This window comes from Enhydra lutris, unplaced genomic scaffold, assembly GCF_002288905.1.
Source record: "Enhydra lutris kenyoni isolate GAN:26980312 unplaced genomic scaffold, ASM228890v2 scaffoldscaffold4, whole genome shotgun sequence".
In the NCBI taxonomy this organism is placed as follows: domain Eukaryota; kingdom Metazoa; phylum Chordata; class Mammalia; order Carnivora; family Mustelidae; genus Enhydra; species Enhydra lutris.
The window spans coordinates 9,316,895-9,339,963 of record NW_019154088.1 but is presented as its reverse complement, the minus strand read 5'-3'; the positions used below and the strand labels follow the sequence as shown (position 1 = coordinate 9,339,963).

The 23,069-nt window shown below is 51.1% G+C and overlaps 1 protein-coding gene across 1 annotated transcript; it reads right to left on the bottom strand.

The window, feature by feature from the left end:
• Positions 1 to 11,141: 11,141 nt before the first annotated feature.
• LOC111138585 (isovaleryl-CoA dehydrogenase) lies at positions 11,142 to 22,626 on the bottom strand. The gene is made up of 12 exons (XM_022490605.1): positions 22,463 to 22,626; positions 21,216 to 21,305; positions 20,911 to 20,962; positions 18,799 to 18,968; positions 18,277 to 18,370; positions 17,929 to 18,065; positions 16,333 to 16,429; positions 14,591 to 14,684; positions 14,017 to 14,098; positions 13,403 to 13,507; positions 13,253 to 13,325; positions 11,142 to 12,597 (listed from the first exon to the last, which is right to left on the bottom strand). Exons 1-12 carry the CDS (start codon positions 22,613 to 22,615, stop codon positions 12,464 to 12,466), a joined length of 1,281 nt encoding a protein of 426 aa, XP_022346313.1. The 5' UTR covers positions 22,616 to 22,626; the 3' UTR covers positions 11,142 to 12,463.
• Positions 22,627 to 23,069: the final 443 nt, after the last annotated feature.

The window sequence follows — 23,069 nt, the reverse complement described above, 5'->3', positions numbered from 1 at the left end:
CATCTCTAATAGCATTTTTATTATTGCCCCATGTACAGAAGCCACAGACCCAGGCTGAAGATGAAAAGGGATGTTCAGGGTCTTTCGGCTTCTCTGAATGACTACTCCTAAGAGCATGGCTTAATGTCTTGCAAATAGTAGGTGCCTAATAATGTTTGATGAACTGAACAATAAGTGATCAGTAAGTAGTAACTAAATGAATATATTGATGGAAAAGGAAAGACCATTCCAAGGAGCACAACGTCTGAGATGTTCTGGGTAAGGGATGTTGCTTGGGACCTCGGCTTCCTCGGGGTCACTGCTCTCATGAGGCTTGTCTGCTGATATCAAATGGGATTATTTTAAGGGAGATCCCTCCCTTGAGGAACCCCATGGGCTGTGGACTAGAAGTTTGTGGGGGGTGGTGCACCCACTGTGGTTTCTTCAACCCAGACCTGCAGACGCCTGGGATGAGGAGGAAACTCATATCTGGAATGGGCTGGGTCTCCAGAGCCTCCAAAGCCAGTGGTCTTAAACAGAACACACAGGCAGCCGCTCAACACCTGTTTCTTTCTTTAATCCTCAACAACGCTATTAGGAAAATATTCTCAAATTTACAAATGAACGAGGAAACTGAGACCTGGAGCCTCTAAGTAACTTCTCAAGATCACACAGATATGGAGTGACTCCAAACCTCTGCCTTTTTAAGTACAGCAGTTAGCATAAAGGTTAAACAGAGGTCTAACCCTTGGTAGGTTTAAAACCTTTACTCTTTCTACATTTCACCAAGCCTACTGTTTAAGAATAAAACTCTTTAGCCAGGCTTCCCGAGTAGAAGTCCTCTACAGCTTCCTAAAACATGCAAAGTCCTTGCAACAGCACCCAAATCATAGCAACTGTCCCCAAAGCATTAGCAATTATGAACCTACTTCATTACGCTTCCGTTGGGCCATTCCTGCCGCCTGCCCTGTTACTGTATTCGAATCTGGTCCTGCAACCCCGTTTGGCCCCTGTCTCCCAGACGGAGTCCCTACTATGTTGTGCCCATGCTGTATTCTGTCCACCCAGCTGCAGCATGTCCCATTCTGGCTTCAGCCAGGCTGAATGTCTTCCTTTGCTGGGTCTAAAGGAGGGACCAGCCTCTCTACCCAGGGCTTATCCACTACACCATCCTAACACCAGGACTGTCTCTGTGACCCCAGCCAGCCTCCTCTGCATTTGGAAAGATCTCCCCTGGCATCCCTAATCCCATTCCCCAAGGTGTGGGTGACTCCATCTCCTTCAGGTTCCCAGCCACAGCCACTGACCTCTCTAGTCTTCCAAAACCAAGAGCAGAGGGAGAGCCAGTTGTGGCCAGGACAACTCCTCCGCAACCCCCCAGCAGAGACATTCCTTGGAGAGGTCCCCAAACTAGTCTGGACCACAAGTATTGTGTACCAACCACAGAGAGCTCTACTCAAGCTCAGCACCATTCAGGCACCAGTGGGACCTAGAAGGTGGTGCCAATCACATGACTTCTGACTTTGGAAAGCTTCCACTCCACTGGGCAGAGGACCCTCTGAAACTGAAGAACCTGGCCAAGAGTCTATGACTCAAGCATGAGTCAAGGGTTAGATGCTAAATGGGTGGGCAGGTGACACCAAGACTCAGGCACGAGATCTGACAAATATTGCTCCCGATTTGTGAATATTGCTGTATTTAAAAAAATCTTATAAAGGGATTTATGAAATTCATACCTAGCTGTATGGGCAACTCTGCTCTATTCAGACGCGTATAGGGAAGTCAGCAACTGCCCTTTTCATCAGTTTCCCTCTGTTGGAGTGTGTTCTGTGGCCATAGGTAACATTCCTAGAGAGACTTCGTGAGCCAGGTGCTGTGCTAAATTCTTTTTTTTTTTTAAACACAGTTTTATTACTTTTAACTGGTCTTTTTTTTTTTTAAAGATTTTTTATTTATTTATTTGAGAGAGAGAGAGAATGAGAGAGAGAGCATGAGAGGAGAGAGGTTGGCAGGAGAAGCAGACTCCCTGCTGAGCAGGGAGCCTGATGTGGGACTCGATCCTGGGACTCCAGGATCATGACCTGAGCCGAAGGCAGTTGCTTAACCAACTGAGCCACCCAGGCACCCCTGGTCTTTTTTTTTTTTTAAGATTTTATTTATTTATTTGACAGACAGATCACAAGTAGGCAGAGAGGCGGGCAGAGAGAGCGGGGGAAGCAGGCTCCCCGCTGAGTAGAGAGCCCAATGTGGGGCTCGATCCCAGGACCCTGGGATCATGACTTGAGCCGAAGGCAGAGGCTTTAATCCACTGAGCCACCCAGGCGTCCTTGCGCTAAATTCTTTATATGCTCTCATTTAATCCTCAACCTGTCTTATGAAACAGTTTCTGTTATTGTTCCCATTTTACTGATGAGAAAATGGAGGCACAGAGAAGTTCAATAACTTGTCCAGAATCACACAGTTAATAAGTAGGGAGCCAGGCTTCAGATCCCAACCTTGTCACTTCTAATTGTTCCTCTATCACTCGTTCCTAAACGAGCTTCCCTAAACAATTCTCTATTATGTTTTCCAAACGTCTGTTGGCAACTCATTTGGATTTTACACATGAAGTTGCTGTGAGTAACGTTCATCTCAGTATTAGATTGGGGGCAAAATGTTGCAGGCCTATTGTCATATTTCTTTATAAAAAGAATATTCCTTTTGCAAAGCTTCATCAAAAGTACCCTTTCCCTGCCCTCTGCACTCATTTTGACACCGAAATAACAATGTGGTCTTTCAGGAACATCAGATACGCTACAACCAACTTCCAGCTATACGCGAACTCAGTGCTCTCCCAGGGCTTTGATTTTGGGGTAAACGCACCACCTCCCACCCAGTCTCCAAAGTCAGGAATATTCTAATATTCCTTGGTGCCTCCCTTTCCCTTGCCAGCCACCACCCATAGCTAATCCATCACCACAACCTGTCATTTACCAGCACTTCGACCACCCCCTTCCTCCCCACCCCAGGAACCATAGCCCAGTCATGCACCCCACACCACCGCCCCATGTCTGTTTTCTACACAACAACCAGAGGAGTTTTCCAGAACAGAACTGCATCATATCATTCTACTAGAGCCCTTCTGAGGCTCCTGCTGGCTGTCAGGATAAAGACCTGGAACCCGGGATGACCGGAGGATGCCCCAACGGGGAGGCTCCCTGATCCCAACCCCTCCTCCCCCAAATCACACTCCTGGACCGGAGATGCCCCCTCTCTCCCAAGCCTGGCTGAGCAAGTCAGTGGTTCCTTGGTGAGGCTTGTCTCCCCGGCTAGGCGAGGCGGAGGACCACATCTGCTTTGGGTCCCACTGGTTCCCCACAGCCTGGCGGGGTAAGTGCTCACGTTGGATTCTCAGTAACAATTACTGAATGGTGAATGAATAAATAACAGGCAGAGGACTGAAGCTTCAGCTGCTTTGCCAGGTGGCTGCAGCAGGGGACTTCTCTATCAACTTAGCAGACTACATCCTGTAGGCACACTGTGTGCTGGGCCCTGCCTGCTGCCCCAAGACTCACTCCTCCCAGTCCAGTTTGCCTGGTTTCAGGACTAATTATGATGTCATCTTGGCCTGTGAGTCCCCACCGTTGGGGGAGGTTTGTAATTTGTGTACATTCTTACTATAAAAACTTACTGACTTGATTAATTCAGTGACTGAATTATAATAGTTACTGCTCCGATTGGGCAGACTCTGAAACACAGTAATAAAGTCACGGTTCTGGCTTTGGCAGTCCAGATGGCTTCTCCAAGAAGTGAGGGTCTGTGGCCCCAGAACCCTGTTCTTTCCGTTGCTACTGAGAAGAATGGGAGAATTTAGTTCAAGGCAAAGCCTTGGGATTTCCCCTGCCCCCCTCTATCCCTCCCCCTGTAAGTCTGCCCTTTAGGTCTCAGTTAAATCTGATCTCATTTAGATAAGCTCAGTGGAGGGCGACAGGAAAAGAGGGGATCCGCTCCTGCAGCCCCCAGGGCAGGCATTCATTATGCAAGTATTCATTGGATGGGCACCTCTACTTAGCCAGGTTTCATGCTGGGGATAGAGTGCAGAGCTAGGGACAGCGCCAGTGTTTGGGTGAGCAGTGCTCAGTGCTGGGGCTTAAATAGAAAACCTTAAAAGTGGCTGGAGTGATGGAAACAATTGGGTTTATGTCTACTTCCTCAACTGAATTGTAAGCTCCTTTGGCTCCACAATTCTTATAGCCCTGGCACACAGTAAAGACAGGTTATTCTTAACTTGGGATTGGCAGGTGAAGGGGCAGCTCACTCAAGTGGGCTGAGCCTGGGGTGTACTGGCTGGGGGGCAGGCAGGAGGTTGGAGGGCAGAAGGTCCATCTGTTGACTGAGGGCTGGGTGGTGGGCCCCAGGTAACCCGCAGACTCTAAGGAGCAGAGAGATGAAGTTTCCAGGAGGCAGCATGGAAATGAATTGGGTGATTGTTCCTGGTGAGAGGAGCAGGCTGGGGTTAGGGTGAGGTAGGGTGAGTGGCAGGAAGGGGCTTATCAGGGGACCTTGTGGGGAAGCCTAAGATGCTTAAGTCCCCAGGAGTGGCCCCTTGGGGCTTCCAGCCTTGGAGCAGAGGGGACATAGAAGTTTGAGGAATATGGGACAGGAAGTGTACCCTTTAGTGAGAAGGGGCCCCAGAGCTAACACTGAGAAGCCAGTGTGTCCCTGTCTGACCCTTCCTCGGGGAGGGCTAACAGCCTCACTTACAGATTGTCTTGTTGCCCTACTGACAACGGGCTCCACACTCCAGAGGCTCTTGGCAACCTACCCCCCCCCCCCACATACACACCATGGGTCACTCCAGGGCTCAGGAGTCCTGGACAAGAAGCTCCAGCCCCTTGGAAGTGTGGGTGATCAGGTGAAGACAGCAGAAAAACTGCAGCCCGAAGCTCTCCAACAGGCTCCTAGGGGTCAGGGAATGGGGCACAGGGGTGTGTGTGTGGCAGGGTTCCAAGCACCCAGAGGCTCCCACAGAAGGAGAAGACTAAGGAAGGTCTTTCCAGGGAGACTTCACCTCCCTTCACTCTGGAGCCAGGCAGCCTCTCCGGGAGCTGAGATACCCTGAGTACCCCAGGAGATAGAGAATCCAAAGGGCAATCTATTTCCCATCCCCTCCTTCCCAGCTTTGCAGGACTGCAGAGTATACTCTGCCCAGGTATACCTGGGAGGTGGGAGCAGGGAGACAGGTGGGGAGTGGGGAGAGGGGCTGGATCTGAGTAGCTGGGTGGGGATTCTTTAGTCTGAACAGTCCTCAGCTCTGGTGGTCTCAGCCTAGGGAGCAGTTCCCCGCTCCCCCAGGCAAAAGCAGTTACAGAAAATTCACATACCTTCAGCCTTAATTGGCAATCTTGCAGTGGCCCCAACCTCCCCCACCCTTCCACTCTGGGCCAACAATGGGGAATCTGGACAGCAAGGAAGGACTTGGCAGGCTGAAGGAGAAGGACAGCAAGTCTCACCTTCATACAGCATGTTCTTTCAGATTCTTCCTTCCCCTATTTTATTTCATTTATTTGTTTTTCTTTAAGATTTTAATTTTAAAGTAAGCTCTACACCCAACGTGGGGCTTGAACACACAGTCCCAAGATCAAGAGTCACATGCTTTATGGAATGAGCCAGACAGGCACCTCTGTTCTAAATCTTGATTCACCCCACAATAAATTTAATTAAACACTTTTACTTCCATGAGTAAAGGGACCTACCGCATAGCCAACCCTGCCCAGCCTGGCAGCATCAGATGGGGCTCGAGTAGGGCTTAAGACTGCTAGCCCATTCCCGTAAACAGAGCAAGCACCTGGGGCCCCCAGGTGGTCCCGAAAGCGAAAGCGCACTCTATTTGCCCAACCTGCCTGTCAGGGAGCCCAGGCCCATGTGCCTCCACAGGGACACTGCAGGTGGCCCCCGGTGCTGGAGCTTATCTCCTGAGGGCAGCTGCAAGCTGACCGTCCTTGCCTCTGTTTCTGCGGCGTGTCTAACAGCCCCGTCTCTCGGTGCATGGGATCGTGTGCACAGCGCTGTGGTGTGTGCGCATGCGTGGTTGGCCCCGGAAGGGCACGAGGGCACAGGTGTGTTTGGATGGAGCAGTGTCCATCCCTGAGGTTCCAGGCACAGCCCTGGTCTTCCTTCTTTCTTCCCTCCCTCTGCAGCTGGTGAGGGAAGCCCTCTGTACTCCTTCCACTGATCCACTGCCCTCTTCGTTGGAGGGAAGATACTGCTTGTGCTGTAGGGCCCGAGATACTCCTGGGCCCCGAATACTGTTCCTCTCTTCCAGAAAACTCCTACCTGCCTGTCTGGCCCTCACTCTCCCATGTCTTTTGGGGCAAAGTTGTGTCAGATGGCTTGGCAGAGTAAATAGAAACATAACTGTCTCTGAGGCTGATCTGTGCTAACTCAGTGATGTCTCCCAGGTCCTGGCAGGTGCTCAGCTCAGAGGTTGTCTTTAAAGGTTTGTTGACCATGTGGTTTATGGGCCTGGGCAGGAAAGCAGGGATGGACACTTTTTCGCCAACTTCTTCCTCTTGTTGAAAATAAGCTCATACAGTTGGCTGGCCCTGGGGCTGGACATGCCACCTCTGTCCCAGGTCACCCCTGGTGGCACCAATCTAAAAAATATAGGCACACAATGACTTTGGAGAACAGTTGGAATTACCTAGTAAAGTTGATCACATGCATACCTGACAAGAGAGAAATGCTATTCCTGGGAACACACGTAGAGGGATTCCTGCACACAGAAACCAGAAGATGCAACCAGAATGCCCCAAACTGGAAACAGCCCAAATGCCCATCCACACTAGCACAGATAATTAACTTGTAGTATTTTCACACAATGGAATACTATACAAGAAAAAAAAAACTGGACCAATTACAGCTCCACCCCTTAACATGAACGAATCTTTAAAAACCACACAATAAGCCAAAGAAGCAAGATACAGAGTATATTTAGAATGAATCTAATTGCAGAAAGTAAAAAAAAAAAAAAAAAAAAGAACAGAAAACAGAGAAAAACAGGCAATCCAAACAATATTGTTTAGGGATATACACAGAGGTAGGAAACTGTAAAAAAAAAAGGGGGGGGATATTGGGGAGAAGATTGTCATTAAATCGAGGATGGTGGCTCCTTTGGGAAAAATGGGTCAAGGCCTCACATGCAGGCTTCTAAGGTGCTTGGATTACTGACCTGGGGGCTGGGTACACAGGCGTTTATTATTGTTTACACTACATTTATGCATGTTACATACTTTTCTGTATATATCATACATTTTACACAAGAAAAAGAAAAAGGATGGTATGTGCTCAACTCTGCCCCTTTTCTCTGTCCAATCCCCACTCATGTCCTCTGCTGCCAGAGGTAGGGCCAGGGTCCTCCATCCACAGTTCTCTGTTTTTGAGTGGGTCGGAGGAATATGGGGGTGAGGACCTCCCCTCTGCAGCTGGGCCCTGGCTACTCCAGGGTGAGGAGGCCTAGGGAAAGCAGGGCCAGGCGAGGCTGGCTGGCTCCGCTCTTTCTGCCAGCTCTGGGGATTAGGCCAAGGCTCTGGCCCACCTGTTGTTTCACTCATTCAGTATGCACAGAGCCATGAAGGGGTTGCTGTGAGCACTGGGTGCTGTGGGGAGGGTTCCGATAAGCAAGAAATGGTCTTTGACCTCAAAGATCTTACAATATACTCAGAGGGAACCATATACACAAATAATACAGTACCAGAAAAACGTGAGCTAAGTGTTACAGGACTACTTACCTACTCTTTCAATAAACATTTGTTGAGCACCTGTTACATGCCAGGAACTGTGCTGGATGGTGAGCATATAAGGGCCGTTGAATCACAATCCCAGCCCTTAAGTTCTTAGCCTAATTCGGAGGAAACACACATACAAGATAAATACAACAAGGGGAGCAAGCCCACTGAGGCAGACAGGCTCAGGGAGAAGCAGAAGGCCACTCCCCCAACCCCTGCCCGCTCAGGATAGGTGAGATGGAGTGGGGAGGGCTGGAGTAGGGAGGTCTTCCTAAACATTCAGACCCTGAATTGAGACTTTCAGGATGAGGAAAACAAGAGCTAGGCGAAGGGCCAGAAGGTCATCTTTTGCAGAGGGGCCAGTTGGGCAAAGGTCAGGGGTAAGGAAGAGCACCTGAGGACTATTTGCTACCAAAACACAAGTACTCAGCAGGGATGGGGAGAGTAGCAGCTGGAGGGGACAGCCGAGAGGGATCAGAGTCATATTTGCCTTGTAAAACCTTGGATTTTATGGGTACTGAGATCTACTGAAAGATTTAGGGGGAGCTGGATAGTTCACTCCCGCTCAGAATAGAGGAAGGGTTGAGGGACACGGATTGGAGGAAGGCAGACAACTTGTCAGGTTGTTGTGGATCCAAAAAATATTTAGATAGGCCAGTTAAGATAGGCTAGATGGGTGATGTGTGTGGGAGACACCAGCTCCCTGCCCAGCCACCAGGTGGAGCAGGGCTCCAAGCCAGAACTAGTGTGGCTCTGAGCTCTGGGTACCAAAGAGCACTAAGTGTGGGCAGGAGGAATGCGAACAGGATTCTGTACCATTTGGTCCCAGGGTTCCCGAAGGCTGGCTTGTGGGACAGGACCGGGCTGAGGAAGCAAGGAAAATACGGCATGTCATGAGCTGTTTCTAAGTGCAGTGTAGGCACAGTGAAGAACTCTCCTTGGAAGTGTTTGCAAGCCAATCAGTAAAGAAGCACATCACTTAGAGGCATCAAGTACATTACCAGAAGAAATTGCTTAAACATTCAAGGGTGGTTTTGTCCTGGGGTGGAGGGATTGGAGATAGGGGTGATTTTTAAAAAAACGTTAACATGTTAAACTATCATATTTTAAAACTCACGGACATAAAACATACGAAAATTTTTAAAAAAAGATTTTATTTATACATTTGACAGACAGAGATCACAAGTAGGCAGAGAGGCAGGCAAGAGAGAGAGGAAGGGAAGCAGGCTCCCTGCTGAGCAGAGAGCCCTACTCAGGGCTCCATTCCAGGACCCTGAGATCATGACCTGAGCCAAAGCAGAGGCTTTAACCCATTGAGCCACCCAGGCGCCCCAAAAACATACGAAATTTTAAAAATAAAAAAGCTCTGGCTTTGTTCTGAGTTTACATCACATACTTTTTTTAATTGCTAAAAGTGACATTTTTTTTTATATTAAACGATACAAGATAGAGGATAGCCAGCGTCTCCCCCGCTCCCCTCACGTTCTCATTAGGCAAAACAAAACAAAACAAAACAAAACTAAACAAACAAATGACCTTGAGCCCTGTGCATCCCGAAATCAGAGACTGGGATCCAATAGTCCGGAGCACCGGGCTTAAGGCCGGAGAGCGGCAACTCTGCGCGTCTGCAACCCCGCGGGCGGCCGGCAGAGGTCAGGCGAGTTCCACGGAGGCCCCGCGGAACCGCGCCCGAGTTCGGAGTCCCAGCAGCGCTCCGCGGGGCGCGCCCCCTCGGCGGCTGGGCGGGGCACAGGGAGGACACGCGGCCCGCCGTAACCCAGGGGTCACGACTAATGGTCACCTGGGATCTGGGTCCCGGCTCTGCCGGGCGGACGTAGGCTGGGCGCCAGCTGCCGAATTAAAGAGGATTCCCCCCACCCAAAACCACGCCGCGCGGACACTAGCTCTGGCTCCACCTCGCGTCTGGGCGTGGCTGGGCGCCTGGTTCCCTGCCGAGTTCCATGCCGCTGGGCCGCTCACCTAATGCGTCTTCTGGAAGGAAGCCCTGCACAATAATGTCTCCCACGGGGTTGTGAAGACCAGGGAGCTACTCTTACCAAATCCAGACTGGCCAGTGCCACATAGGCAAGGCTGTTTTTACTAGAATTAGGATTTAAGCCTCTGGGGAGGTGTCCTCTAGGTCCTAAAAGGTTGCCCTACCTCAGAACTATTCTTCCCACCGCCCCCCCCCCCCCTTCTTTTTTTTTTTTTTTTTTTTAAGATTTTCTTTCTATGTATTTGACAGAGAGAGATCACAAGTAGGCAGAAAGGCAGGCAGAGAGAGAGGGGAGGAAGCAGGCACAGAGAGCCTGATGCAGGGCTCCATCCCAAGACCCTGGGATCATGACCTGAGCTGAAGGCAGAGGCTTTAACCCACTGAGCCACCCAGGTGCCCCCCTCAGAACTGTTCTTGATGATTAGGTCTGCGGTTGATCAAGGGATCTGCATTTTACAGACCACACCTGGAGAACCCCTCTCAGCTTCTGTTGCCATCCCCCAGGGAAAACAATGAATGGGACACTAGTCAATAGCAGGTCTGAGCTGATAGTGTGACCTGCCTAAAATTGGAGTGGATGGAATTAGAAGCAGCCCCAGGACTGATTAGTGCTGGGAGCTGGTGCTGTAGTTACCAAACGCATGGAAACCAAAAACCCCAAAACAACCAAAATGAAGGGTCCCTTGCTCTTCCATTCATGACTCAGGTTACACTCTTTATTTTCAGCTTTACTTTAAAATATGACTTTTCATATATAGCATCAGGAAAAGTCACATTCTCCCCAAGTTGGTGGCAGGGCTCCGTAATGTACACAGACTGGAGGTAACACTCTATCCTGTCACATTCTGAACGTCTCCAGGCTGCACGTGAGCAAGACCACTATTTTGGCCACATTCATCTCCAACATAGCAGGGGGCAGGCTGGAGGAGAGTAAAGGGACAGTGCCGCAAGTCCTGGGTTTCCCCCTCAGGATAGAACTGGGGTAGGATTGGTAAGGAGCTAACTGCACTTGTCTCAGACAATAGGCTGGAACAGCGCTTGGCCACAGGCCAGGACCTAAAGTCAGAAAGGCACCCCTGGGCCGAGAGCCAAGCAAACCAGTTCTTAGGGAATTTAGATACAGTGGAACAACCCAAACCCATTCCACTGGACTGTGCAGTGGGGCTGCAGGCTAGCATTTTCATTTCTGCTGATCTGCATTCTAGCTCCAGTTCTGACCTTGGGAAAACCAAATTGTCTTAATCTTTAAAGATTTGATTTATTTTTTTGAGAGTATATGTGTGAGAAGGTGGATGAGCAGAGGGGGAGGGAGGTGGTGGGGAAAGATTCCTGAGCATATTCGTGCTAAGCATGGAGCCTGATGTGGGGCTCGATCACATGACCCTGAGATCATGACCTGAGCCAAAACCAAAAATCAGAAGCTTAACCAACTGAACCACCCAGGCGATGCCCCTGTCTTAGTCTTCTAAAACCATGGGGATGGTGTCCAGAAATGTATAAGCTTCCTTCTACCTCTAAGACTCTTACCTTTCTGGACTCCCTTCTTCCTTTAAAAACCACTGGGAGATCTGGGGAAGGGAGGCTGAAACCTCTTCTGTCCTCAAGGCAGATACCATCTCTTTGTCACGCATCACCAATGAGTAGGTGAGATGGCAGAGTAGGACCTGGACTAGTTATCCTCCAAGGCCACAGGGCTAGCGCTGGACAGGAGGCAGTAGCAATAGATTGCTCCCCACCCCCTGCCAGAAACACCAGTTTAGAAGCAGATGGGTTTGCTTCCTAACACTTAATACAAAATGGCAGCAGCCGCGGAGCTGTTGTAACAAAACTAGCCATAGGGCATCCAGAGAAATGTACACAGGTGGCCTTGGCTGGAGTTGTGCTGCCAGCCAGGCCTGCTGCCTGGTCAGCTGTAGGCTGTCATCCGGCCAGGACTGGATGGTGGCGGTGGCCAGGCAGGGCTGAAGGGCTCAGAGGTGCTGCCATGGAGGCTGGCGCGCAGCTGATCCCTCACAAGCATGCCGATCTCTGCCACATCGTGGAGTCTGGGTGGCCCAGGTGCTCTGAGCTGCCTCTTCCTGGAGCTCCACCCCAACACCTTGGGGTTTCAGCCCTAACGAATAAAGCCCTGGAGGGGCCCGGAGGAACCGCTAGCGGTGGCTGAGAGGGTACCTGCTCACCAGCTATCGGGAGCTGATGCCTCTAGAAATCAGCAGAAACAAAGGCTAGGTTTGGGTTTTGTTTGTTTGTTTTTTTCCCTAGAAAGACGAAGCTGCCATGTTCAAATACATGTAGAGGGGCAATGCCTCTAGGGTACTGGGCTCTCTGCCAGAGGCATAGCCCCCCTCCTCCTCCAAAAAAGGGGTGGCTTCTTGCCTTCCCAGACGCCCCAGAACAGCCAGTATGCTTCCTGCTGAGTCCATTTTAAGCCACTTTCCAGGAAGGCCCTCCACCCACCACAACCCTCATTAACGTCCTCCAGCTTCTTCAGACCGGAAGGTATAACTAGAAATGCTGCTCCCCACCCCCCCATGTCTGCCTTCAACTTGTGGCATCCTGGGGGCCAGGTTCTGAGGCCCACAGCACTTGTCAGCCACGGTAGAGACCTCACGCAGAGGCCAAGGGCTGATGTGAATGCTGCCAAGCAGCAGGAGAGCTGCCATATCTCTATGTCCAAAGAAAGGCCTCTTGGTGCTGAGAAAGGGGGTGAAGGATCTTGGGCTTAGTGGAAGTCTGCATTGAAGGCTCTGCCAATGATCAACCGTCTCACCTCACTGGTCCCAGCCCCAATCTCATACAGCTTGGCATCTCGTAGAAAGCGGCCCATGGGAAAGTCGTTGATGTAGCCGTTGGCACCTGTGGCCAGGTTCAGGCAGAGAGGAAAGGACAACAGGAGGTGAGGGGCAGTGAGGAAAGCAAACAGAGAGCCAAGTATATAGAAAGAGGCCAGAGGAGAGGCTGATTTAAAGACAAGCAGCAAATGGAGCTGAGAGGGGAGGCTGTGGGAAACACCTAGCTGTGGGAGTGGGGACAAGGGGCTGGAATGGAAGGCCACCCAGATTGCTGAGGACACCAGGCAAAGAAGGCGACTGCCACTGGTAGACCTGGGAAGGCAGACAGGAAGGTACTGCACAGAGCTCACTGGGGACCAGGCCCAGGGGAGGGTAAGTCATTTGCACGGGTCATAAAGCCAGCCGGTGGCAGGGTTAGGGTTCAAACCCAGGCCTTCTGGCTCAATTCTGGACTCTTAAGGCCATCAGCCTCTGAGGCATCCCTCCCGCCCCATTTCCCAGTGTTCACAGGACCAGGCAGGGAGTGTGAGAGAGAGGCATTGCTGATGGGATGAGCCCCTCGTGGCCTCTGGCAGTTTTCTCATTTGCTTTAACACGTCTTCCTAGTAACTGGGGTTAGAAGGAGCTTAAAGGTGGCAGCTCATCAGCAGCTGAAGCACAGCGTAAGGAGTGAAGAGGAAACTTTCTGGAACCAGGAGTGGGAAGTGGGGGCCACTCACCGAAGCACTGAATGCCGTCCAGGGCAACCTGGGTGGCGCACTCAGCTGAGTAAAGAATCACCCCTGCGCAGTCCTGTGGGAGGGGGCTCGGGGTCAGCAGGGTCCTGCCGGGGGCCACAGAGGGAGGGAGTCCCCACAGCCCGCCCTTACCTTGGCAGTGCAGTGGCCCTGATCACAGGCCTTGGCGACATTGTAGACATACTGCCTACAGGCCATGAGGCGGGTGTACATGTCGGCCATTTTCCCCTGCATCAGCTGGGCACAAGGAGGGGGTCAACAGGTCAGCACGCCGGAGCCATGTTCCTTTCAGACACTCCCCCTAGCCACCCAAAGCAGGTCAGCAGTGGCCATCTGAGAGCCAGGCCCGAGGACTCGAGGGCATAGCTAGGAGGCTAACTTGCCTTAGATGACAGAGCTGCCCAGGGAGCGGCCGCTGCACCGTGAACCCTGCACGCTGAGAGGTGACTTCATACCAAGACACATGACCAGAAACACTGCTCCCTTCCCTGGGCCTGCCTACAGCCTGCACACTTCCCCCACCAGCCCTACAAGGTCTAGTTCATTCATCTCAAGTAGGAAGTGAATGGACATGAGGGCCACTTCCTGACAAGGTCCCAACCCAGGTAGCATGCCAAACGAGCCTGCGTTCCAAGCCTCCAGGCTCGTTTTGGTGGCAAAAGATATGGAATGCCCTGTTCGCTCATTTGATAAAGACAATCTGGACCCTGTCAAGAAAGCACATTTCAGCAGAAGCTTCCACTCACCTGGAAGTGCCCAATCTTCTGGCCAAAGGCCTCCCTTGTGTGTAGGTAGGGAATGGTGTGGTCGAGGACAGCCTGCATGAGCCTGCCGGGAAAGAGGATGACACTGGGGAGGCACTTTGCTGTACCCCCACTGCCAGCGTGGGGAGCTTGCGGGGAGACGGCTTGGCAAGATAAGGAACTGGAGTCCCAGGGAGGAGACAAGGAGCATGAGGGCTCTGATCACCCCTGCTCAGTCACTGCACCAACTGCCCAGGACGTGTGCCCCTTTCCCGGACACCAGATAGAGGAGTGGGACCCCTGTGCAGAGAGGTCTTAGTGCCTGAGTATGTCCTGTTTCATCCTGAATAATTAAGTAGAACTGCAACTCAGGCCTTATGTCTGTCATCTGATAATATCTCCCTCCATTGTGAAGAAAAGTACATGGGGGAGGAGGAGGTCTGTTCATTTTGTTTCCAAGAGAAAAGGTGCATCTTCTGGGAGGCAGGTCCCGTTGGCCCCCACCAAGGTGAAGGCTGTGATGTCACAACTTGCCAAGGAGGCCAAAGGCCCAGCTCCTCTGGAGCCTCACACTCACCCAAGGGGCCCACCAGCCAGCACCAGCCGCTCCAGGTCCAGCCCACTCATCAGCACGTAGACGCCCTTACTTAGATGGCCCAGGATGTTGGCAGCTGCCGGGAAAAAGTGCCAGTCAGAGGGAAGAGGGCTGTCCACAGCCTCCTCACTTGTATAAAAGCTGCTAGGTTTGATATCGTGGCTTTCACGCAGGCCCTAAAATGTCACCTGACCTCTGACCGCCGACTAGGGTTCCAAGTGAGAGACAAACATGGAGTTTACGACTTCCAGCTGGATGTAGGGCTTGCTACAGGGCATCTGTGTGGCTCAGTGGGTTAAGCATCTGCCTTTGGTTTGGGTCATGAACCTGGGGTCCTGAAATTGAGTCCTGCATCCAGCTTCCTGCTTAGTGGGGAGTCTGGCTTCTCCCTCTCCCTCTCCACACCCTGCTCATGCTTTCTCTCTCAAATAAATAAATAAAATCTTTTTTTTTTTTTTTAAAGATTTTATTTATTTATTTGACAGACAGAAATCACAAGTAGGCAGAGAGGCAGGCAGAGAGAGGGGGAAGCAGGCTCCCTGTGGAGCAGAGAGCCTGATGTGGGGCTCGATCCCAGGACCCTGGGATCATGACCTGAGCTGAAGGCAGAGGCTTTAACCCACTGAGCCACCCAGGCGCCTCAAATAAATAAAATCTTAAAAAAAAAAAAAAAAAAGTAGACCTTGCTAGAGGGACTCCCCAACCACCACACTGTGCCAAACACACCCCCCGCCACTCATAAGACAAGACACAAAGGACCCATCTTTAGACTTTCCCTTTCTCTTCCTCAACTGCTTTGAATGGCAAAGAAAAGCTAATTTGGTCTAGAAGCCATCCAACCCCTCCCTAGTTCTTTTTACCCATGCCCATAAAGGAAACTGAGAATTACTCTGTCCCCCAGGTTGAGTCTGCTCCCTGCTCCAGTATCACCAGCCCCCACCCACGACAAAAGTAGTCTCTGGAAGAGTCTTTGTCTAAGAGGTGGGTCATTCAGTGCCAGTTATGCAATCTGCTGACTATCTCCCTAGCCTGGAAGCCAAGGCACTGGATGACCTTGGGAGGTGTAGGTAGGACACTCAGTACAGCGTAGACCACTGACTTAATGATGGCTGTTGTTTCCTGCTGACCAAAAAGGATCCACACTGATCTGGCCTCCCTAGATGCTCCTTGTAACCAAAGCCTACTGTTCTGGGGTCCTGGGTCATGGGGGAGAGGGAATGGTCTATGGCTGAGGTACAGAGCAAACCTGGCTGGTCCTCAAAGCAAAAATACTCCAAATGAATTCTCTTGTCTTCACTGAGCCTGGCTTCCATCAGTTTATCTGAATTTTTTTTTTTTCTTTTCTGCACCATTAATGAATCTCTCACGTGGGCTATTCAGGGACACGCACAAACAGGGCAGTCTGGAGGACAGGAGAGGGTGAGGGCACCTCCTACCTGTCTATTCCAGGTACTGGCATACCACCCCAGGCCCAGTGTATTAGTAACATAAGAAACAGCAGCCTTCATGGTGGCCACAGGCAGACATGCAGCTCTGGCCAGAAGGACAGCTGCCTGGCAGCCTGAGGCCCACATGTAAGGGCCCGTGGGCAAGCACAATAGACGGAGGCACATCATCTAGATGCATCGTCGTAAGCTGACGATGGTGAGCTTCTCTTACCCGAGATGGACTTTCTCAACTTATGAAAGGGTCACACAGGCACTTGCCCATTCTCAGGGACTCACCAGGAACCTCGCAGTCTTCAAAGATTAGCTCACAGGTGTTGGATCCCCTCATCCCCAGCTTGTCCAGCTTCTTGGAGGTGCTGAAGCCAGGCATACCCTTTAAGGGGGGAAAAAAAGGTGGCCCCAATTACAGACTAGTCCTCAAGCAGGGCGTCTAGTAAAAGGCAGACCCTTGAGAAATGCCCACCCTCCCATCTGGTCTCGAATTTGCACAACACACTGCTTCCTCCTCCCCGGGCGCCCACTCTGTAGGACTGCCCCACTCCTATAAGCTCCAGCTAATGACCCACCCTCCTCTGCCTCTAGGTGCACTCTCCCCACTTCTCATGGGAGCAGTGCTTTCTCAAGGAAATACCCACACCCTGGGCAGCCCCTGACCTTCGCTGGCTTTGTTTCCTCTTCTCAGGGGAAAGCACTTCCGGGACACTCTCTCCCGGTAACTCCATTCCTTTCCCTCTGTACCTCTGCCATCTGTATCTGAGTCCCACCCAGGATCAAATTGAGCCATCTATGTACTTTGGCCTGAGGCTAACCAGATGCAGTCTGCATTGCCAAGTGACTGGCAGAGTATGTGGCCGGGCAGGCTAATGCGGGTCGTACCACATGACCATGAAATTTCCAATCTCTGCCAGGCTCTTTGGGCTACCCTCTTTTCTTTCCTCTGGTCTTAGTTCCCTCTTTCTATAGAGGGTATTGCAAACCTTCAGGACACTTAATTCCTGGAATTCTCTCTCAACCCCCCAACCCCCATGGTTCCCAGCCCTCATGCTGCACAGTCATGACTCAGGCGGCTTCTCCACCATCACCTGTAATCCAGCCCTACCTTTCCCATGGCTCACTGTTGGGTTTGGCTCACTTGCTCCCACACACCTCAATTTCTCCCTCTCCTATATTCCTTTCTCTCTACCAAATAATTTGCTCAGTTTTCTCCCATTCTTTTCTTTTTTAAGATTTTATTTATTTATTCGACAGACAGAGATCGCAAATAGGCAGAGAGGCAGGCAGAGAGAGAGGGGAAGGCAGGCTCCCCGCTGAGCAAAGCTCAATGCGGGGCTCGAACCCAGGACCCTGGGATTATGACCTGAGCTGAAGGCAGAGGCTTTAACCCACTGAGCCACCCAGGTGCCCCAGTTTTCTCCCATCCTTGAAAACAAACTCAAATGTCTGCCTTTTCATTCCAACTCCTGCTCCATCTCCCCCTTGCTTCGCTGCAGCCTTCATCCACCACCTGGACACCCCCGAAGCCCCCACACCCCGGCCTTGCTGTTCACATGTTCAGAACTTGCTGTTCTCCGCAGCTACTCTCCCCAAGGCTGGCAGGGACACTGTGGTCGTCAGATCCAGTTGCTTCCCTCTAGTCCTCATCTTCCTGGACCTTTCTGTGTGGCTCAACCATGCTCAGACCTGACTCATCCTTCTTGGGCTCCAATGTGGCCCCTCTCCTTGCAGTCAGCTCTTCTATCTCCACCCTCCCCGCCCTCTCCAGAGCCTTGGCCTAGCACACACTGGTTGTGTCTATGACCAGCAGGAGAGAACCTTTTGTAGTACCGACTTCAGGAGACAACAGCCTCCTGGCATGCACTGCCCTACACTCACCTTTTCCACAATAAAGGCTGTGATGCCCCGAGAGGCTGGCACAGCAGTGGGATCTGTCTTGGCGTAGATAATGACGATGTCAGCATCAGGGCCATTGGTGATCCAGAACTTGTTCCCATTCAGGATGTAGTGATTACCTAATGACAAGAAGTTGGCTACTTGCTCAAGCCGTGTTGGCCCATCCCAACCAGTCACTTCATGGACCTACTGCTGGGCAGGAAGGTGCCCCCTTTGGGAATTAGTTCTGGAAAGTCAGCAGAGGCCACCCCCTCCCTCACCTTGAGAAGGGCTGTCCCTCTGTGCATTTCAGCTCCCTTTCCAGAAGCTCCCAAGTCAAGAGAGCCTCACCTTTCTTTTCTGCTTTTAGCTTCATGGAGACAACATCAGAGCCAGCATTGGGCTCACTCATGGCCAAGGCTCCGATGTATTCACCGCTGATCAGCTGCAAGGGAAACCACAAAGGCTGGTTATGACTTCAGAAGTCCCCTATGGGAGCTCACGACACTGCTTCTCACCCGCTCATGTGACACCCCTTCAGACTTCTCTCAGACCAGGTACTGGTAAAGTCCTGGTAGAGAAGTGCACTACCTATACGACTGAAAATCTCTCTCCTTTCCCATTCCCTCTGCAAAGGAAGCGAGTCCCAGTTTTCCATTTCTTCAAATGCTCCACAAATGACATCCAGTGAGTGACTCAGGAGTTCTGGTCCTATTTTTAATTCTTCTGACTGAATTATTCTAAAGCAAGTCCGTGACCCTTTGCGGGGCTAGATGCTCCTGCTTGAGGGCAGCATGTTGTAGACAGCAAGTCTGACTGACCCTTGCCAACCCGGGAGAATGCCTCAGGGTTTCTCCCTCCTCATCTCCTCACCTTGGGGAGGTACTTCTCCTTCTGGGCCTCATTTCCATTGCGCACAATTTGGTTGAGGCACAGGTTGGAGTGGGCCCCGTAACTGAGCCCCACTGCTCCAGACGCTCGGGATATCTCTTCCATCACCAGCACTTGTTCCAGGTAGCCCAGGCCAGAGCCGCCATACTGAACTGGGAATTGGGACAGGGCAGTGGAATGGAAAAGTCAGCCCAGATTACATTGGGGCAGTCACAGGAATGTTTACCAGCAGCAAAGAAACACCCTTGTAGCTCCTACTCCAAGTTACCCTCTAGCAAGGTCAATAAGCTGACACCATGGGCCCTGCTTTACCAGCTCATGGAACTGGCTTTGCCTGCTGCCTCTGGTCAGCTGAGGTGGTTCAGAAAACAGTCGTTGCAAATGCCTGGGTTATTCTGGAAAAACCTCTTACGTAAGACAAGAGAGCCTGAGCACCCACTGTTCAGAAAGCCACAGAAGCGCGTGGGCAGATGAATAAATGAAGGGCGACTTGGATTAACCAAGAAACACAAAGAAGGAGGGTCAGAGCACTAAGAAAGGACATTAAACAAAGGACGCCATGTGTGAAAGGCCTGAGTAAGGGGAGATTTTCATAGCATAGGTGTTTGGACTAGAACAGCATAGGTGATTTGACTATCAAATCAACATGTTATTTGATACAATATTATATGTCAATTACGTCTTTAAAAAAAAAAAGGCAAGACTAGTAATGGGGAACTGGAGTGCCACAAATGGTGAATTTCAGAGCTCCTTGCCAATTTTTCCTTGGCAACAGATCCAAAATCAAAGTGCCTGGCTCATTTGGTATTACGACCTCCCACCCCTAGGCTTGCTCTTTGGGAAAACCCTGGTAAGACTCTCCGCACAAGGGGTCGTCTAGATGGCTCAGTTGGTAGAACATGCAACTCTTGATCTTGAGGTTAAGAGTTCAAGCCCCACGAAAGGTAAAGAGATCATTTAAAAAAATAATAAAATCTTAAATCAAGGCTCTAAACACCTTTACTCTGACCAAAAAGTCAGGCTCATCTTAGGCTCTAGGGAAAGGAGAGCCCAACCCCGGCAACTCTAGGAAGGTAAGCCCACAGGCGGGTGGCACCGGAAAGAGCCACCAGGACAACCCTGGTGGAAACTAGAACTTACCAGAACTGGCTTTCTTTGAGGGCTCATAAACCCCAAAACACAGTCTGGTTTGGGAGTTCCCAGTGGCGTTCCCTCTACCACTTTACTTAAGGTGTTCTACATTTTTAAGTCTTTTCATTTTATGACTCTGGAATCAGCTCAAATCCCTGCAACCGTCTCCAAGTGGTGAGGAAAGATGTAAGAACACCGTGTTCCACCTCTGTCCTAACACTACAAGCTGAGGCAGTGTTGACAGTCCAGGCTTTGGCAGGTGAGGCCACAGGCTTGTTTCTTTACTGGGCACTGCAAGTCAGCTGTGGGAAGAGGATGTAGGCAGTCCCCACAGGAACATACCTATCCTGAGCAGTCCTGCCTAGAGGGCTACTAGTAAGGCAGAGTTTAGGAATTAGGGAGATGGTTTAGACTGAAGTGCAGGGCACCTGGGTGGCTCAGTGGGTTAAGCCTCTGCCTTCACCTCAAGTCATGATCCCAGAATTTATAGCAAACACAAACTTGAGCCCCACATCAGGCTCTCTGCTCAGCAGGGAGCCTGCTTCCCCCCTCTCTCTGCCTGCCTCTCTGCCTACTTGTGATCTCTCTCTGTCAAATAAGTAAATAAAATCTTTAAAAAAAAAAAAAAGACAGAAGTACAAGACAGTTGCATGATAATGGAGTTTTCTAAACTCCTCAAATCACCTGGGGAGGCTGGGGGAACTTATTAAACATGCAGAGTTCAAGAATCTAAGTGATTCTCAGTCAGTGAACCACACAGGCCTCATCCCTTTGCCTTCTGGATGTTACTGCTTAACCAGTATACTCCTCCTTGGGCTGACAGTCAATGGATACATTCTCAGGTCCAAGAGAAATTGCTGGGTTCTTTGAGCACAAACTTTCCTCTCCTTTCCTGTTTCTTTTGGAAATGGTGTTAAAGGGCATGCAAGAAAAGTTCTCATTAGGGAAGGAAACTATACTCACCAGGGGCGGTGATACCCAAGACCCCCAGGTTTCCCAGCTGCTTCCAAAACTCCTGCCAACAGAAAAAAGTCAAGTGCAGTGAGCTCTGAGAAGGCAGCCAGTCACAGGCATCTGGCACATCTGGAACGAGACTCAGATGCTTCACACGAAGGGGCTGCACTGTTAGGGAGGTTTTATTTACCAGAAGACTATGAGCTCTTCCAGGAAGCAGTATAATTCCCGACCCAGCCCAGCCCCTAAACTGCCCCCTTGCTGCTTGGCCCCACTCCCAGCCAACTCCCCCCAGCACAGGCATCATGACTCACTCGAAGATTCTTGAACTCATTGATATGATCAATCTCCTGGGCCTGGGGGGCTAGATGCTCCTGAAGAAACTTAGCCATGGCCTGACGAAGCTAGAGGGAGAGAGGTGGACAGATGCCACTGAGACAGTCCCTTGCTGCCACTAAGAACAGCATCTCCACTACTGAGGACACATTGGGGAAAACAGGCCACAAGTAACCCTTGTTACTTGAGATTGAAACTTAGAGACTGTAACAGTTTATACTTCCTCAGAGATGATCTTCATCTCTTTTAAGGTCCTCAGCCTAGACAGCTTGAGTATTTTTAAAATGTCACTCCTGTACATAAAATCATTTCATGGCTTTTCATTGTACCTAGAAGGTAAGCTCCTTACTCACGTCTCTAAGGCCCTGCATGAGGGACCCCTACTGACTCTTCGAGTCTTCTTCAGTATCCTTCTCAGCCCATTCACTGTTCCAGCCATACCCTCTTCAGTTTTTGGCACGTGCCAGGCTTTCTGTCCCCCTAGACTTTGATAACAAAGGATTACTGAAAGAGATTAGAAACTCTTGGCTGACAAGTTTGAGAGCAAGGGCTGAACCCTTTCTGTGGAAGGGGATTCAGACCTCTATCTGCTGACTGCAAACACAAATGGATTTTGTAATTCCTGGAGCCTTGGACATTTGCTTAATAGCCAGGAGACTCCGGTTCCTGGGGAACTCTGTGCCAACATCCCAAAGAGAACAGTCATCTTCCAGGAAGGCTCTGGTTCAGGCTCACCTGAAATGCAATTTCGTGTTTTGTTCAACTTTGTGCTTTGGACGCAACTGTGTTGAAGAACTTATAGCAGATTAGACAGTGCACTTCAAAGCCCCCGGAGGTGAATATTCGAAAAAGATTCCCGGGTGATTCTTATTAAGCAGGCTTGAGAACCATAGTCTTAAGACAGTGTTCAGGGGTAACTGGACCTCAGAAAGAGGGCTTTTTACTACATGCCAGTGGCCCAGCCAAAACACCATCAAACCTCCACCAGAATACCATCAGCCTTCCAGGAGCCTTCCGGTCTCCGACTCCTTATCTAAATCAGCAGCCAGGCTTTGCTGTTTCCACAGCAGGGAGGCTGCGAACCCGCGCCGGTCCCCCCGCCCCCGCGCTTCGACTGCAGCGGCTGAGTGGGCGCCGGGCAGAGGAGCGTCTGGGCGACCTCTGAGCAGGGCGATGCAGCCTGGCCAGCAGGCCTTGAGGCCTGGAAGAGGATGAGGTTCCCTACCTGCTTCTGCTCCTCGCTTAGCCCGTTGATCGCATCGTCCACGGGCAAGAGGGAGTGGGCCCGCTGGGACACGTGGCTAGCGAGCTGCGCCCGCGGCGACCGCAGACTCCAACTCGCCGCACGCCGTCCCAGAAGCCAAGCCACTGTCGCCATCTCGGCCTTGCACGCGAATAGGAAGAAGAAACCCGCAGTCCGAGCCGCAGCTGCAGCGCCAGCTCCAGCTCCAGCAACGGTGACCCGCCCCCTGGGCTCCACCAATCCCGGGCTTTGTTGCCCCCACCCAATCGGCGAGGGGGTGGGTCTCCAGCAGCCTATCACCCTCCGCGGGAGGCTGAAGGCCGCGCTGCCTTTGGTCACCACATCAGCCAATCAGCGGTGAAGAGTTGATCCCGGGTCCTCACCGCGGGGCTGGGTTGGCGCTGTTGGAGACTGCGGGAGTCATCCCTAGGCGGAGACCTTACTAAGTAGAAGAGCGAGAAAGGTGTCTTGAGAGTCTAGGAGTTGTATCTCCCTTGCTTTGAAGTAGCACTCCCTAACTACAGAGGTCTATATCTTTATATGTTAAAACAGCCTGGGAAAACTCTCCAGATGTCCAGTGCTTGGAAAT